General features: G+C 36.4%; 1 protein-coding gene across 7 annotated transcripts in view; it reads left to right on the forward strand.

Annotated features, from left to right (window-relative positions):
• Positions 1–18,143, forward strand: part of Rnf13 (ring finger protein 13) — a 151,892-nt gene that overhangs the window by 44,621 nt on the left and 89,128 nt on the right. For 5 of the 7 annotated variants that reach the window (XM_021253014.2, XM_004834440.3, XM_087186329.1 and 2 more), the window contains 2 exons: positions 3,022–3,151; positions 11,239–11,319. In XM_021253014.2, the coding sequence (XP_021108673.1) occupies positions 3,038–3,151; positions 11,239–11,319 (195 nt within the window). In that variant the 5' untranslated portion in view covers positions 3,022–3,037. The remainder of the gene's footprint in view (positions 1–3,021; positions 3,152–11,238; positions 11,320–18,143) is intronic. The other 2 variants (XM_087186333.1, XM_087186332.1) reach the window with 1 other exon arrangement.

Consider the following 18,143-nt stretch of genomic DNA (forward strand, 5'->3'; position numbering starts at 1 on the left):
TAGGATTGTCATCTCTTCCTCTTGGAATGTTCCCTTCACAAGTATGTAGTGACCATCTTTGTCTCTCTTAATTAGTTTTGGTTTGAAATGTACTTTGTCTGCAAATAAGATTGCTACGCCTGCTTTTTTCTGGGTTCCTGTCATGTGGAGAACTGTTTTCCATCCTTTTACTTTCAGTCTATGGATTTCCTTTTGAGTTAGGTGTGTTTCTTGTATACAGCGTATTGCTGGGTTTTGCTTCTTAATCCATTCTGTCAGTCTATTTCTTTTGATTTGTGAATTGAGGTCATTAACATTGATAGTTATAATTGAGAGATATTGACTCATCCTTATCATGATGTTTTACTGTTGTTGGCTCTTTTATTTCTTATTTTCCCCCCTTTTGCTTTAGTGTCTTACCTTGCATGGTGCCTTCTCTCTGCTGGGCCTCACGGAGTTGTGCCCTTCATTGTCTTTTTCCAGGATATTGCTTAAAATTGTTTGGAGTGCTGGTTTGGTGTTCATGAAATTTCTCAGGTGTTCTTTGTCGTGAAAGTATCTAATTTCCCCATTGATTTTGAAAGATAATTTTGCCAGATACAACAGTCTAGGTTGGAAGTTATTTTCTTTTAGGGCTTGAAATACTTCACTCCAGGCTGTCCTTGATTTGAGGGTTTGTGTTGAGAAATCTGCCATGATTTTGATTTGCTTTCCTTTGTAGGTGATTTGTTTCTTTTCTCTAACTGCCTGTAGAATTTTGTTCTTCTGTTGGGTTTCTGAGATCTTGACTATTATATGTCAAGGTGTAGATTTTTTTTGGTGATGGCTGGTTGGAGTTCTATATGCCTCACTTATCTGTATGTCCAATTCTCTACCTCTATCTCGGAAGTTTTCTACTATTACTTCCGTGAACAGTTTTTTAATGTCAATTATACTTTCTCCTGTTTTTTTGTGGACTCCTATTAGTCTTATGTTATTCTTCTTTGCATCATCTAGCAGCTGTTGGATTGATTTCTCATGGCCCCTTAGTATCTTTAAGAAATCTTTGTTTTCATGGTCCTTAACCACAATCCTGTCTTCTATATCTGATATTCTGTCTTCAGATTCTCTTAGTCTTCTCTGCATGCTTTCATTGGAGTTTTTAATCTCCTGAATATCTGTTTGAATCTGTTTCATGGATTCCATTTCTGTCTTATGTTGGGCAATCATGTTTTCCATTTCTTTCTTATGCTGGGCATTCATGGCTTCCAGCATGTTTCTGATCTCATCTATTTTCTTATCTGATTCTGCTCTAGAGCTTCTAATCATGTCTTGCACTCTGCTCACCATGTCTGTATTTATCTGGGAGATTATTTCTGCTTTGAATTTTTCTAGAGCCTCATGCATGTGCTTTGTTACTTTCTGTGCTATCAGTTCAGGGTGTCCAAGTGGTTGCTTATCAGACTTTTCCACCTCATTTCCCCCAGAATTTCCTTTTTGTTGCGTGGAAGCCTGCGTTTGTGCCTTGCTTAAGTGTCTTCTCATTTTTGTTTTTGGTACTGTCCTTGGTTTAATTCCTGGGTTGATATTTCAAAATTGCTTAACGTAGGTATCTTTGTTGCTTGTGTTTAAAAACCCCTGTGGAATGATTGCTTTTCAGAGGTGTCTTCCAGATATAGCTTGTGTTTGGGTTTTGAGACTCTAATGACTCTGAGTCTATTTTATTTTCCTTATACCAGGAAGGAAAACTACTTAGATCAATCACAATATGTTAGCCCAAATGACATAGTCAGCAATACCATAGCATCAAGCACAGCTTAGAAAATGACAATTTGTGGTAGTTATTAATCTATCACTTTTAACTATGTGAGTTAAATTAAAACCGAGGACCAACCCAATATAAGTTTATAATGAGTAAACTCTTCAATATAGCATCTTTCCCCTTCGGGGTGGGGAGTTAAAAGGAGTTGGGGAGGGAGGGACAGGTAGAAAGAACAGTTAAGATTAGTAGTGAGTCCAGAAGACACAGAAAGATCACACAAACTCTAAGAAGTTGTTAAAGGCAAGAGAAAAAGGCAGAATGAAAGAACAAAGATGTGAATAGAATCGACTAACAGCAACAGGGAGGCTAGATACCAACTTACTTTCCTTTAAACCTAATGATAATCAAGAGAAGGAAAAAGAGAAGAAAAAAACAATAAGGGAGAAATCTGAATTCAGTGCAGAAAGGAGCAAATGGGGAGATGAGGAGCAATGTTGGACAGCGAGAGAATGAGTGAGTGAGAAAGAAAAGATAAAAGAAAAGAAAGAAAAGTAAAACTTTGAAGAGTAGAAAAAATGTAAAAATTAAGAATTAAAAATAAGAGAAAATTTTTTTTTCTTTTTTGCAAATAGCAATAGAAATTATGGGGCTCCTTCAGGGTATGTCTCTGCTGTCACGGTAGGCACCGTAGGAATCCCTGTGCATATACGAGTCAATGAGTTTCAGCAAGCCTGCTGCAGACCAAGTACAGTGGTCTGATGTGCCTTTACTGTAGAGATTCTCTTTACTTTTCCACCGAGCTTCCGTTTTCATCGAGGAGCCTGAGAAGCCCTCTTTCTGTTACTAACTTCTGCTCTATTTTGTGTCGCTCAGGACAAGGGTCTTTATAATCGCCTGTGCCTCTGTAGTATGGGACCAGGTAGCTGCCTTGGAGGCGCCCGCGCGGCTAAGCGGACCTCATTGTGGCGCGGCGGGGTGGGGCCCAGGACGGCCTGCAGAGCTTCAAGCAGCTTGTCTCACCTGGCGGGTTGGTCGCAGCTTAGAGAGGGTCAGATGGGGGTGGGGCTGCAATACGCCCCTAGGACCTCACCGTGCCGAGGGCGGGGCCCGGGACTACCGAGGAGCTTCAAGCTGCTTGTCTTACCTTTCTTAGGCTTTTGAAATAAGTTTTAATCTCACTGTTAACACATATTTGTAATTAAAAAGGGTATTTTTGAACATTAGGGAATCAAGGAAGCAAGTGACTTATTCTCAGGAAGAAGCTGCCATTTCTCATTGTTATTCATATTCTTGTCTCCCAGGTGACTTTCCAACAAGATGCTGCTCTCCATAGGGATGCTTATGCTGTCGGCCACACAAGTCTACACCATCTTGACTGTCCAGCTCTTTGCATTCTTAAACTTACTGCCTGTAGAAGCAGACATTTTAGCAGTGAGTACAGTAAAATTTATTCATGTCAAAAATTCTGTAAAGAACAACTTTAAAAAGTCCTGAATGATGGAATCCTATGGGACACTTACTTATAAACATATCAAAGAATATACACACAATTACTAGAAAGTGGGGTACCTTATTCACTTTTTTCTTGCTTAATAGCCAGTGTAAGATCTCATGCACAATAAGTACCTGATTAATGATGTTGTTTTTGAGAGTGTGCATGCACACAAGTGCTCGTTTACAGATGCTTACATGCTTGTGTATTTAATATAGAATCCTAGTTTTTCATAGTGTTGACTATTTCTAATGACTGTAAGATCTCAGTAGTATCTCTATTGGTAATAATAATTTAGAAATTCCACAAGATGTCCATAGAAAATTTCAGTTTAAGATTAATGAGTGAGATGAGCAGTAGTGTGTTATCTTAGGTTTGACAGTGAATAGAAAAGTTTTTAAGAAGATTGCCATCCAAAATCCTAATAGATTTCTCTTGGCTATGTCTTACCCTCCTTTACTACAAGAAGTGTATTTCCTATTTCTTGTTCTATGAAGGTACAAAAGGAGGAATTAACTTTGTGTGTGTGTGTGTGTTTGTGTGTGTGCATGTGTGTGCAACTTCCTTATATTCCAGGTCTTAGCTAAAGATTTATTGTTTTTACTGTCTGAGTGTTGCTGCTTTGCTTGGTGATATTAGGTAAGAAATAGAAGGACCATATTATTGCTGATCGAAGCATGATGTGGTCCTTAGATGTGCTTCTGCATAGTACAGTACAACATTCCTGGCAGATTCTGGGATAATTGTAGAGCTTGGGAGAGCAGTTTTTATACTATAGCTTTTGAAGGCGCAGAAGTTCTGTTAGTCCATGTGAGAGTTTTCCCTCTGTCACCGTCTTTAGTAGAGAACTGGTCAATTAGGTTTTAAAATTGATTTCCTAGTGTAGTCTGGTTCTTTTTGAGGTAGAGTGGATATAGTTGAACCTTTAAGGACTGAGTCTGTTGCTACTTAAATCTCTCCTCTAACTTGGTCTGCAAATGTAATAGTCTCATAATAACTTGTGAAATGAGTTAAAAGACTTATGAACTGAACGGGAATTAAAGTTCTCCTTGTCTCCCTTCTCTCCTGTGACTTCTCTCTCTCTCTCTGTCATTTTTAATGCTTTTCACTCTTTTGTCTTCTTTCTTTGATACCTGAGGTAGATTGTTATTCTGTGGTCCAGCTATCAGGTGGATTAAGTGATTGTTAGTGATCTGCTTTGGGGTTCTAACCAGTTGTATGATTTTGATAAAATTGCTTTAACTGTATATCGGTGACAAACCGGTGGCACACATTTGTTTTTAAGACAAAAAAATGTTAATATATGAGTTTTTTTCTAAACTAAAACCTCAGTATTCAGGTTTAATTATAGCTTTGGCACATCGCAACAAATAAGTAGGTTTTGGTTTGCAGTTTGGGCACTCATCTCTAAAAGGTTCACTATCACTAATAAATGCCTTAGCTTCTTTATTTGTAAACTAGAGTGTTGTGATAATGAAATAAGATAAACTATTTAAAATGGTATCTGACATATAGTAAATATCTTACATATCATTTTTATCTGCATTATAATTATTATTCTGATCATCTTGTGCTCATCCCCTCAAGAAAGTATGAGACCACTCAAGCTGTTGTTTTTTTTTTTTTGGTACCAGGGATCAAACTTGGGACCTTGTGCTTGTGAGGCTAAACACTGAGCTAAATCCCCGGCCCCCAAGCTGTGTTTTTTAAGACAAAACAAATGTTAAGTACTGTATAGAGGAAAGTCAATTCTGTTTGCCAGCAGTGTTCCCTGGGCCTCATGCAGATAAGTGTGAAATGTATTGAGTTGATATTGTCTAGTGAAGGGACCATCAGCATAGGAGGTGCTTGCATCCGGTCTCTGTTCTGACACTAAAAGAGAGAAAGCTAACATGAATGCAGAAATAGCTAGAGGAGAGTGGGCTGTGAAAACATAAAAAGAGGAACTAAAAACCAAGACAGAGGAACTGAATACGACACAGTCATTCACTGGAAGTGAGTCAAGAGGTAGAAAATATTAACTCTTCCTTTTAATTGAGTAAAAGAATTCTGAAATCTGAGTTTACAGTAATATAGATTTAAGTAAGTTGGACATTAGGTTGATTCTATTTCCAGTTAGATCAGAATTGGGATGCTACTTTTAAAAATACAAGCCAGTTTTTATTGTGCTATTTGTGTGCCAGATTCTTTTCTTTTTCTCTTTTTTGTTGGCCATTAAGTTCTTCCATTTATTAATTTCCAGTGTTTTTCCAGTTAGTTTGTGATTTCGAAGAGGCTATGGAGCTGGTAATATAGTGTGTTACTGACTAGTCAATAGAGCAGGGGTCTCCAACATCCAGTACTGTAGTCTGTTGGGAACTGGACCACATAGCAGGAGGTGAATGGCAGGTGAACAAGTAAAGCTTCAGTCATATTTACAGCTGCTCCCTCTTGCTTCCATTACTTCCTGAGCTCCACCTCTTGTCAAATCAGCAGCAGAATTAGATTTTCACGAGTCGGAACTCTGCTGGGAACTGTGCATGCTAGGGATAGAGATTGCATATTCCTTATGAGAACCTAATATATAATCTGAGGTGGAGCTGAAGCACTGATGCTAGCTTTGGGGAGTAGCTGCAAATACAGGTTAACATTAGCAGAGGGGTTTGACTACACAGACAATAATAAATTAGTTGCTTGCAGACTCATGAAAATCCTATCAGTGAATGGCAAGTGGTGATTAAGCTGCATAGGGTGGCAGGTTTTATAGTGGCAAGTGACTTGTAATTTGTTGTATAGCTTCATCTGTTGGCAAGCTTGAAGTCAGAATCTGACACTTTTTTTAGTTCACACATGGCCCGCATGTTATTTTATCACTTTGATCTGTACCTCTTTTCTTAATTGTCCAATTGTTTTGGTCACTGTGTTCATAAGCCCACAAGCTAACCCAAGGCAAAATGAGTAAAAAACAAATGTCACTGGAGAACTTCTTTGAAAAGGTGGACAGACCCAATGATGAGACAGCAGAAAACTCTGAGACTGCCAAGAAAGACAAAGGTGACTTTAAAAGAACATACCAAGAGTCCTACTTAAATTATAGTTTCATTGCAACAGGTGACTCACATTCTCAAAGCCTGCTTGTATAATATGTGGTGACCAGTTATCCAACAAAGACATGAAACCTTCAATTCTTATCCATATGGAGACCAGACATCCTGCATTAAAACAGAAGGCTTTGGATTTTTTTAAAAACATGAACGTGAAGATAATGTTTTACATGAAGTAATTGTTGAAGGCCACCACCACTTGATGAAATGTGTCTGTACTGACAGCATCATTCTTAGCGGTTAGCTCCAATGATAAAGCTTAGAAGCCTTTTACTGTTGGTAAAGAGTTGATCTCGCTGGCTGCCAAGGACATTTGTCATGAACTTATAGAAAAGGGTGCAGTTCAAAAGGTGGCTCGTGTTCTTCTTTCAGCTAGTACCATAACTAGATGAATTGATGAAATTTCAGAAGATATTGAGGCACAGTTGTTAGGATCAGTGAGTCATCATGATAGATAATCCAGGCTGACAATTCTGCTGATGTTGACAACAAGGCAACAATGCTTGTTTTATTGTGATATATTTTTCAGGAAGATGTGCATGAGGATATGTTATGTGCACCTTTTTGCTAACCAATACCACAGGTGCAAAACTATTCAATTCTTTGAATGATTCCATGCCAGGAAAACATAACTGGTCATTTTGTATCAGTATATGCACAGATGGAGCAGTTGCCATGACTGGACAGCTTTCTAGTTTCATTACTAGGGTCAAAGAGGTTGCTCCAGAATGTGAGTTTACACAATATATTATCCATAGAGAACTGCTGGCTAGCGAAAAATATCACCTGAACTTAGCAGTGTTTTGCAGGATTTGATTAAAATTACCAACCACATTAAAGTACATGCCTTTAACTCCCATTTATTCATGTAGCTCTGTGAGGAGATAGATGCAGAGCACACATGCCTTCTTTTATACATGGAAGTGAGATGGCTTTCTAAAGATAGATTACCAGAGTTTTTGAGTTATGAGATCCACTCTAGAGATTTCTTTTAGGAAAACTACTGCCAACACATTCCATTGACAGAATGGGTTGCAAAACTTGGTTACTAGTTTGACTTATTCAAACTGCTCAGTGAATTCAGTCTGTCACTTTAGAAGAAATGATAACTATATTCAAGTCAGCAGATAAAGTGGCTGCATTCAAAGCCAAAATGGAATTACAGGATGATGGAATGATCATGGAGTATTTTGACATGTTTCAAACATTAACAGATTTTGCAAGAGACTGAGCCAGGCCTTTCTTTCTCCCACCTGGTGAATGATCACCTATCTCATCTTTCAAAAGAGTTTGAACATTACTTCCTAACCACAAAAGATCTCCAGAGTGGGAAGGAATGAATTTTTGACCCATTTGTGAATAAGCCTGGTGAATCAACTTTGTACATGGTTAAAGAGTATCAAATTCTTGAGAGTGCAAATGCTGGTGACCTTGAAAGCATATTTGATACAACTTCATATCTCCATACATTCTAGATGAAAGTCAGAATAGAATATCCTGAGATTGCCACTAAAGTACAGAAAAGCCTGGTTCCATTTTCTTCATCTTATTTTTATGAAGCAGAGTGACATCAACCAAAATGAGATTATGGAGTAGATTGGACCTAAGCAACATACTTCAGGTGTCACTGTCTCCTAGCACTCCCAGATAGGACTGTCTAGTTGCAGGAAAGCAAGCTCAGGGTTCCTATTGATTCTGCATTATAATGAGTTGTGTAATTATTTCATTACATATTACAATTTAGTAATAATAATAGAAATAAAGTACACAGTAAACAAAATGTGCTTGACTTATCCTAAAACAATCTTCTACCACTCCCTCTCGCTCCATGGAAAACTTAACTTCCATGAAACTATGTATATGCCATAAAGGCTGGGGACACTGCTGTGGTAGATCCTGAGTAACTGGGAGGTAAGACTGTGTCTTATTAAACTATGTTTCTAGTGGTTGCTATCCATTATACAATAGAATATCAGTAGATGTTTGAGCTGATTAATAGCCTTTCCTTAGAGATTTAGTTCTCTCATATTTTCTCCTAATAGCATTTGTTCCTTGGTTCTTTCAGATTTACTCTTTTTTTCTTATCTCATTGTTTTTCTTTCCTTTGACCCCCAAATAAATGTGACATTATTAATTATATAGATTTATAACTAGAAAAATAGATTTTTAGAATTGGCAGGGGAGCCAGGCACATATCTATAATCCCAACACTATTGGAGGCTAAGGTAGGAAGAGTACAAGTTCAAGAGCAACCTGGGTAACTTAGTGACTTAGCAAGAGCCTATGTCAAAATTAAAAAAATAAATAAAGGGCTGAAGATGTAGTTCAGTATAAAGGCTCTGGGTTTAATCCCCAGTACCATAAACAGAACAAAATAAACAAAGAACCACAAAACTTAGAGGCCCTTAGGTTATAAGTGACTAGTTAACTGAATTGTGTCCATGATCTTATTGGGAAGTATATCTCAGTATTTTTTTTTTTTGGGTACTGGGGATCGAACTCAGGACCGTGTGCTTGTGAGGCAGGTGCCTGAACCACTGAGCTAAATCCCTGGCCTTATCTCAGTACTTTTTACTTTGTTTTATAGCGCCAACCCAATTTTGGTTGATGCTATATCTGCTTTTTGATATTATTGCCTGGATTTTTCAGAGAGATTTGTTTCTAGATAGTGGTTGTAAGGTCAGCAAGCTGAGCCACAGAGAAGCACCTTGTGGTAGTGGTATGAATAGACTGGATTATAAATGATAGTAGTCAAGAAGTCCAGTAATGGATTTACAGAGTTTCAGCTCTACTACTACTACGTAGTTTTATGGCCTTGGTCAAATTACCTAGCATCTCAAATTACAGTTAATTTCTTATAAAAGTTGGAGGGTATGGAAGACAGTGTAGTCTCCGTGTGTGTGTTTTGTTTTTTTTTGGTGCAGAGGATTGAACTCAGGATCTTGTGCTTGCAAGGCAGATGCCGTGCCACCGAGCTAAATCCTTGGCCACAGTGTAGTCTCCTTGTCCTTCCAGTTTACTAGAGAAAATTATTTTCAATATTCTGTGGTCAGTTTGTAAAATGAAGATGATAGTAATAGTGGTATACATTAGCAGTCCCCAACCTTTTTGGCACCAGGGACCAGTTTTATAGAAGACAGATTTTCTATGCATTGGGGCAGGGAGATGGTTTTGCGATGATTCAACTGGATTAGATTTATTGTGCACTTTATTTTTTCCTTAGTTTGTCTCCATATATCTAGATCAGTTTATTTTATGGTGATGTCTTTGAATGGAAGGAGTAAAATAACCTCACTTTCAATATGAAGCTGATCATAGTTAATTGAATCCATTCACTTTAATTGAAAGATACTTTAATTGAGATTAAATGTTAAATTGTAGTGATAGATTTAAAAGCGCTTGATGACTGTAAAGCACTTTCTAAACAATAGAACACACTGCAAATATGAATTGTTTTTGCAGTGAGAAATTAGCCTGAAGCAATTCCCACATACACTTGATGGTGTTCAAGTGTGTTGCCCTACTGATTATCACAGAATGGATAGGTTCAGGGTCAAATTCAGATGCTGAATCACAGCTTTTTTGAATTAATTGCAATCATACAGTGAGAAACAAAGATACAGGAGGTTATGTGAAGACAGTAGAGGGTTTCATTGTGATGCAAGATGGTGCTACCTGAATCTTGTGTGTAGTTTGTCGAATTTCTGCTGCTTCCTCTGCTTAAGTATGGTTACCAGGACCTGAGTTGAGGGTGAACCAGGAAGACTTGCTCTGTTAAGAGATTTAGACATTTGTTGTTAAATTGTGGTGCTCTTTATCTTGATCCTTTTGGCAGATGCTGTGAGATTCTACAATGGGACTCAGCAGTAGGTGTTTAGGGATGACACAACTATTAATTTGGAAGTGTTACCTAATCCATGCTTTGTGAATATTTAATGTTTACTTGATCAGTCCATCCTTTTCTATCAATATTATGGTTAGTATTGGGTAATAGTCTTATTTTGTTACATCCTTTTTATCTATATTCAAAAAATTTTTTGGTTTTTCTGTTTATGGTCTACAGGTTATGCACAGCTATCTTACCTCCTAGTATATCACAATTTTCATCTGTGCTTCAAAAGTTAGTTGGTTACTATCAATGCTTGGTTTCATCTATCTTCCTTATTTCTTTTGTTCTCTATGTAGCAGATTGAACATTATTAAATGATGCAGTGAACTCCCCTCATAATTATATCATTAGTTTTATCTTCTAAAAGCACAGGGAATGTTTATTTGCTTTAAGCAAAATACTGATAAATACTACAGGATTAAAATCAATGTGTGGAAGGAGGAAAGTTGTTAGAGTTTGAATATCTACGGGTTTCTCTGTGTATGTATTTAATTGAGTTTAGACTTTTCATTGTTCTATTGTGGATAAAAATATTTAGTTTATATCAAAATCAGTAAAGCCTTAAAAGTATGATTTGATGGTGCTTCTTCTCCTGTGAAAAAGTAATTTTTCATAGCTAGAGACAGAAATCCTATAAATCTTTTGTATTAAATCAAACCCTTAAAATACAGAGAAAATACAGTAGAACTCTTCTGCTGAAAAAAAGGTATGTATGGAAAATGCCTGGTTAGGAAATTATTTGTGTTAAACTCAGACAAACAGTAGGTTGTTTAGTGTTACAGAATTACTGTTGCTGTTTGATAATAACATATGAAATAAAAATCAAATTTAAACATTTGTATGTGTTATAAATTGTATATAGTTCTTGCTGTTTTACTGGATACACATTTATAAATGGGTTTATTATGATAAACTACATTAATAAATCAGGATTATGAAAATGATAATTTATATAATTTAATACATTTTAATGTTTTAAACATTTTAAATTTTTAAATGTTTTTAATGTCATGTAAATTGGCTTTAACTTGATTATTTTTAATTTTACATTTAGTATAATTTTGAAAATGCATCTCAGACATTTGATGATCTTCCAGCAAGATTTGGTTATAGACTTCCAGCTGAAGGTTTAAAGGTAAGAAAATAGTAATATGGTAAAGGCACAAGGTATTTAATAAGATTTTTCTTTACTTATAGAGTGAAAACACTTCTTACCATTTTATTATTTATTATCATAAAACTCATGTGTCGTCATTTGAAAGAGGTAAAGAGTACTCAGAAGGTATGCATGTGACCCTCCAGCACATACACACAAAAAGGTATGAAGAAGAAAGTGAAAACCACAGATGGTTGTATTTTTCTGGCCTAGCCATTGTTAAAATATTGGTATATAATATTTCAGACCCGTTTTCTGGGATATGTGGTTTACATTTTGTAGATGGATGTTCATAAATATCTTTATGTAAATTTTACATTTACAATAAATCTGTATTTAACACTAATAGGAACTTTCTACTTTATTTCAAATGTTTAAGGTTAATTTTGTTCACTTCCCTTTTGAGGGCTTACTAGATGCTCTGTGTATTGGGAAGTTTTTCAACTCTGGTTGGATCATGAACTATACCCAGCCTTGTGTGAGCTCCAGGTATTGTCTGTGTATTCCTTTCCAGTGGTTCCTTCCTTAGTTTTGGTAGTTTCTTTACATACACATACATATCACTATTCATTCAAAGATTTGAGTGGATCCCTTTACATCTATCTGGAGTGCCCTTTCTCCTCTTTACAACTCTATCTCTCTCAGTATTCTGCCCCACAAAACCTAGTTACCTTGACCTCCACAGCCTCTGAACTTTGTCTCCTCAACTCAGTGAGACTACCAGTCTGTTTTGGGTTCCTCTGCCTGATAGTAAGACTTGGGATCTTTCAGCAGTAAATTGAAGTACTTGTAAGGTTCATGTCATTTGTTTTTCTCTTCATAGAAATCTTTGTACTGCTTGCACTATTGCCCAGTGTTTGAAAACTAATGTTACATATGTTTTTGTTTGGTTTTCTAGTTGTTTAAGGCAAGAGGGTAAAACAAGTCTCTGTTATTCCATCATGACCCCAAAGTATAAGTTATCTTAGTAATAGATAAATCCTAATTAATTATCAAATCCTTTTAAAACAAATTACTGAAAAACTTTCACTTGAGGAAATTATTAAAGTGAATGATTTTAGAGTTGCCTATTGATGATGTGAATATTTTTCCACTTTTTTCTTTTTTTTTTTTTGGTACCGGGGATCGAACTCGGGTCCTTGGGCTTGCATAGCAGACATCGAAACCACTGAGCTAAATCCCCGGCCCAAACTTAATTTTTTTTTTTTTGTTTGGTAGTGGAGATTGAACTCGGATCCTTCCGCTTGCAAGGCAGGCGGCGGAACCACTGAGCTAAATCCCCGGCCCCCACTTTTTTCTCTTTTAATTTCAGTGAACTTAAGTATAATAGTCTGGGATTTTTTTTATTGTAAGCTTTTGCATTCTTGGAATATTAATATGAAACAAATTTATTTCTAGTGCTTTTTTGACTTTTTCAGAAATAATTTAAAAAATTATGTAGTTGGCCTAACTTACACTACTGACTCTGTAAACGTTTTAAAGTTACCTTTTAATGCTTTTGAATTATTAGTAGGCTTTTAAGAATTATATTTTTAAATAATCTTTTATTAAAATGTGACATTTAACTTACTATGAAAAATATATAGCCAGAAATTACTGGGAGAAATCTAACAGAGTACACGAAGTGAGATGTAACTTTGAGACACTACACATGTATGGTCTAATCTGTGAAGAAATGAAAACAATCTTTTAATCCCATTAAAGACTTTTTTTTTTTGGTATCGGAGATCGAACTCAGGACCTTGCACTTGCAAGGCAGGTGGCAGCACCATTGAGCTAAATCCCCGGCCGTAAAGACTTATTTTTAAGCTATTATGTACTTTCAAATTTCTATCCTATTCATTGTTCAGTGATGTACAGAAAGGCGTGGAAAATATAGCTATAAAATTTGCAGGTGGATATGAAGTTTGAAATAATTCATATACTAATTTTTGCTGTTAGATCTTAAAATATAGGAGAATTATAGTTAGCAGCATATGTCAAAGTGCATCAAAATAACTGTGGTGTGTTTGCTAGAAACCTGATTCAGTTCTACAATGTATCAATAGACATGTGATGTCTAGAACAGGTTAAAAAGTGATAGTTCTCCTTTCAATTAACAATAGTTGTGTTTAGTTTTTGTTACTAAACTGAAATATATAGTAAAGTGTTAATAACCAAGTCATATACCACTTTTTCTCTTACTGCCTCCATAGTCAGAATTACTGCATTCTCTACAGATGTATCATATGTAGTTTGTACTGTATCATATTAGGTCTGTTAATTCTTAACAGGTATAAATTGCTTAGGAAGGAACTCGATCTTATTCACCCATCCTGCTACTTAAGCGAGACCCTCATGAAATGATCAAGTGTATTCAGAAAGACAGTGTTAAAGCAACTTAATATTATCTGAGTAAAGTTTAAAAGATTATTTTTTCTTTTTGGTGCTGGGATCAAACCTAGGGGCTCAGCCATACAAACCACATACTCTACTACTGAATTACACCCTCAGTTCCCAAAGGATTTTAAAAAATGCATAAAAGAAGCAACATCCACAAATATTTGTAGAAAAGGAATTAAATGTGATTTGTGTATGAAAGTTATTGGCAGGTTTGTAAGAATGATCTAGTAAATAAGAGAAAGGAAAGGGGCTGAGGATGTAGCTCAGTGGTGCTGTGTCTGCCTGGCAAGCACAAGGTCCCGAGTTTGATCCCCGGTACCAGGGGGAAAAAAAAGAATGTACACAGGTTGTGGGTATTTTATTTACTTACTTATTTTTTGGTACCAGGGATTGAACTCAGGACCTTCTGCTTAGGAGGCAGGCAGTGGCACCACTGAGCTAAATCCCCAGCCCCTGGTTGGGGGTATTTTTAATATTCCAGAAAGCTGTTGAAATAAATAATTTGTCTGGGCCATGTGTGGTGATTTTTCACCTGTAATCCCAGCTACATAGGAGGCTTAAACAGGAGAATTGCAAGTTTGAAGTCAGCCTAGGTAATTTAGCAAGATCCATCACAAAAATAAATAAAAAGGGCTGGAGTTTATGTAGTTTAGTGCTCCCTGGGTTCAATCTCCAGTGCCACAGTCCATTAGTCAGTCAGTCTCATATTAGAAAACCTTAGTTGATAACAAAGACTGCTTACTTTAACTCTTTTTGATCTGTTTGAAGGTAAAAATTATGACAAAAAGGTCCTACTGACATCATCATTTGAATTACTGTATCTCAAATTTTGGAATCAACTTTGATTGTCTTTTAGACAAACATTTGGGTTTATTTTTATATTTATTTATTTGTTTTTTTGGTACCAGAGATCGAACTCAGGACCTTGCACTTGCGAGGCAGGCAGCGGAAACACTGAGCTAAATCCCCGGTCTGGTTTATTTTTATAAATATTCACTTCTCTTCTTGTTGCTCATTTTGTTCCTCACCTAGTTTTTTTTTTTTTTCTTTTTTCTTTTCCTTTTGTCTTGAGGCAGTACAGCATAGTGATTGAGAATATATGGAGGTTGACTTCTAGGATTGCATGCTAGCTGTGTGTAACCTTGGAAAGTTACCTTTTTGTGACTTAGTTTCTCACCTGTAAAATGGGAATGATAATAGTATTAGTTCATATTAGTTCATAGTTGCTGCAAAGATGAATTCAATTAGTATATTGAAAGGGCATAATGCCTGACTCACGACTCTGAGTGCCATACTCAATAAATGTGGGATTATTGCTTGCTATTACTACAGTTATTATCATTTAATAATTTCAGTTATTTACTCATAAAACGGGTTAGCACTTTTCTCACTGTCTTCCCATTTGTACTTTTAAACTTTTACTTTCAGCTTTTTTCTTGACAGTATTGGTGTAGTTTAGTTTAGTTATGACGTGTAGGCAGTCAGAGCAGCCTATCAGTAGGTAGGGTCTAGGGTCCATAGAGTTGTTAGGGTCAATAAAAGAAAATAGCCCATAAAAGAAAATAGCTCATCGGGGTTAAGAGGTGATTCAAGCAGATAGCTAGGCTTCTCAATGTAAAGGAAAACACAAGAACGAAGGATAAAAATTAAAATAAAAGGTGAGATAAGGGCCTTTCCTTCTGGGAAAAAGCTATACTAAGTTATTTGACAGCTCCTCTGGGGCTGGACTTGGAAACATTTAGAAATTCAGAATAACAGGTTTCATTTGAACTCAGTCTCTTATGAACCAGCTAAATAACTAATTTTCTTCAGACCTTAAACCCACAAAGCCACCCTTTTAAAACAAGTCTCCACTGCTCTGCTCATCAGTATGAGGCCAGAAGAGAGCCAGTTGCCCTTCTGGAAATCCCTTGTGCTGGATGCCCACCACAAGTTTGCTTTTTCTTTTAATTTCCAATAAACATCCTCCTAACTCCGTCCTTTTGCCTGCAATTTTATTCTTCAACTGTGTGAGACAAAGAATTTGGATTTATACAAAATTGACTGTTTCATTATCACTATATATATATATATATATATATACATATATCATGTTATTGAATTATCTCTTTATGACCTTCTTAACTAGTGTAATTTAACAACACAAGTAATTGTTTTGTAACATTTACCTTGAACTAAATATTTTCTAGAGCACTAAAGCAAGATTATGTTAAATGTGATTTTATGTTATGTTAAATGTGATTTTTATGTTTAGGTCATTTGACTATTCAGTTAAAAATAGATAACCTGAATCACTTTGGAAAACTGCTTAGCAGTATTTATCAAAGCTTGATAGCCTGTCAGTTAGCTTGAGAGCCTGTGATTCCAATCTGTGTATGTCTTCAGTAGATATGTACATGGGTTTACAAAAAGGCTTATACTAGAATGTTTATAGTAACACTATTTATAATTGCAACAAACTAGTGCTTATTGACAATGGATTAAATTGTGATATAGTCACAAATTGGAATATTGCTATATAGAAATGAAAATGAATGTTCTACAGGGGCTATCTATCTATCTATCTCTAGTATTATGGATACTCAAGAGTAGGGAAGCCTCACAAATCCAGCACTGAGAGAAAGAAGTCTAAAAGAGCATTTACTACACTGTATAGTTCTGTTTGTGTCAAGTGTAAAATTAGGTAAAACCAAATTTAAGTGATCAGAAATCCAGGTAGTGTCATTGGGGATGGAATGGGAATAATGACTGGCAAGGAAAATAGAGGAAGTTTCTGGATCATTATTGTGGTGGATTAACTAATGGTCAACTTAGAATGCCCAAGTGGACTGAGTCAGCGTAGTTCTGGACGTGTAAGACCCACCTGAGAATTGGTGCCAAAGGCATAAAAAGAGAACTGGAGGGGAAATTTGTATGCTGTTAATTTTCCTGGAGGAGCTTGCTGCAGCTGGTTTTCATGATACGAACTCGGCTGTTCTCATTGTCAGAAGAGCTCTAGGCCTCCCTGTCACTGGGGATGGCTGCTGTTTTCTCCAGAGGAGCTCTGTTCTTCACCTTGGGTGTTGCTTCCTGGCTCCAGTGCAGATCTCTCAGCCTGGTGGCATGGAGCCTTCACCTCACAGGTGCAGGCTTTCTAGCTATCACCACTGGTCTTTGGGCCTTCCTGGTGCAGATCCTTGATGCAGACAAGCATGAAACATTGCCGTGGGCTCTAGGCCTCTGGCTAAACTTAGGAAGGACGTTGCCATGGGCTTTAGGCCTTCAGCTGGACTAGAGGGGGGCATTGTTGTGGGATCCAGGCCCTTGGCTGGATTCTTCAGGTGTCTAGTGCGTGGAAAGATCTCTTGCACTCCTCTGCATTTGACTTTTGGGGTGAATATTATAAACTAATCCTATAAAGTATGTGTCCTGTATTAAATCTATTCCCTTGCAAACTCTTAACTACAACAATTATTAATGTTTTATTGCCTGATAAAGATGTGCTCAGTTTGTGAAAACTCACCAAGCTCAAAATTATGTTTTGTGCTCTTTGCTTTATGTGTATTAGAGCCCTAAAAGCTTTTCAAGGAAAATCAGCGTGTTTATATATCATAAACGTATTATACATTTAACTGTATGGCTGATCATGTTGAGACACCATCCTGCCGGCACTATTATTTTTCAGTGTCCCTGCTTAATTATCAGGATTACAACAACAAAGACGAGAAAGTTGGTCCCTGAGTCTCCTAGACATTTGTAGTTTTCTTAGAGTTTTTACATATTAGAATAAAGAGCCTGTCAAAAGCATGGATGAAGAAGATCCTTGATTGTAGAATAAGCATCGTAGAATAAGGAAGGACTGCCCCCAGGAGTGACAGGGCAACACCGTCTTGGGTACTTTTAGTTTAGAGACCAGAGAGTTTTGCCAAATTAATTGACAAAGTTCATCATGCTGCTTGGCAAGCTTTGTGGATGAAATAAAAAAAATTTGTGTTTAGTTTTAAGTAACTCACATCTGAGGGAAGGATAGGAATTAGTAAGCTACTTTAGCAAGTTATTTATTTTAGAATCATTCATAGGAAAGATAATATTTAATACTTTAGGACCTTATAAAATTCAATCAATTTAGGGCAAAAAGTTTGTTTTGAGGATTTGTAGCTTATCTGGATTTGATTTTTATGTTTTCTTAAGTTTAAAAATAATATATGCTTGTTATAATAGATTCAACAGTACAGAAATGACTAAAAAAGAGAAATTATCTCCCATTCTCACTTGTAGGTTCTTTTTGTTTGTACCATATTTCATTGGCTCCAATCTGTGTTTTATTATGCCACAGTTTAACATCTCTGAAATGGGGATGCATCTTTTTTGTTTTTGTTTTTTGAAGCAGGGCCTCACTATGTAGTTCAGGCTGGCAAGACCCTTGTCTCATTATAAAATAT

Source organism: Heterocephalus glaber, unplaced genomic scaffold (genome assembly GCF_053883595.1).
Source record: "Heterocephalus glaber isolate CG9 unplaced genomic scaffold, H.glaber_assembly_v1.0 deba00001504, whole genome shotgun sequence".
Lineage (NCBI taxonomy): Eukaryota > Metazoa > Chordata > Mammalia > Rodentia > Bathyergidae > Heterocephalus > Heterocephalus glaber.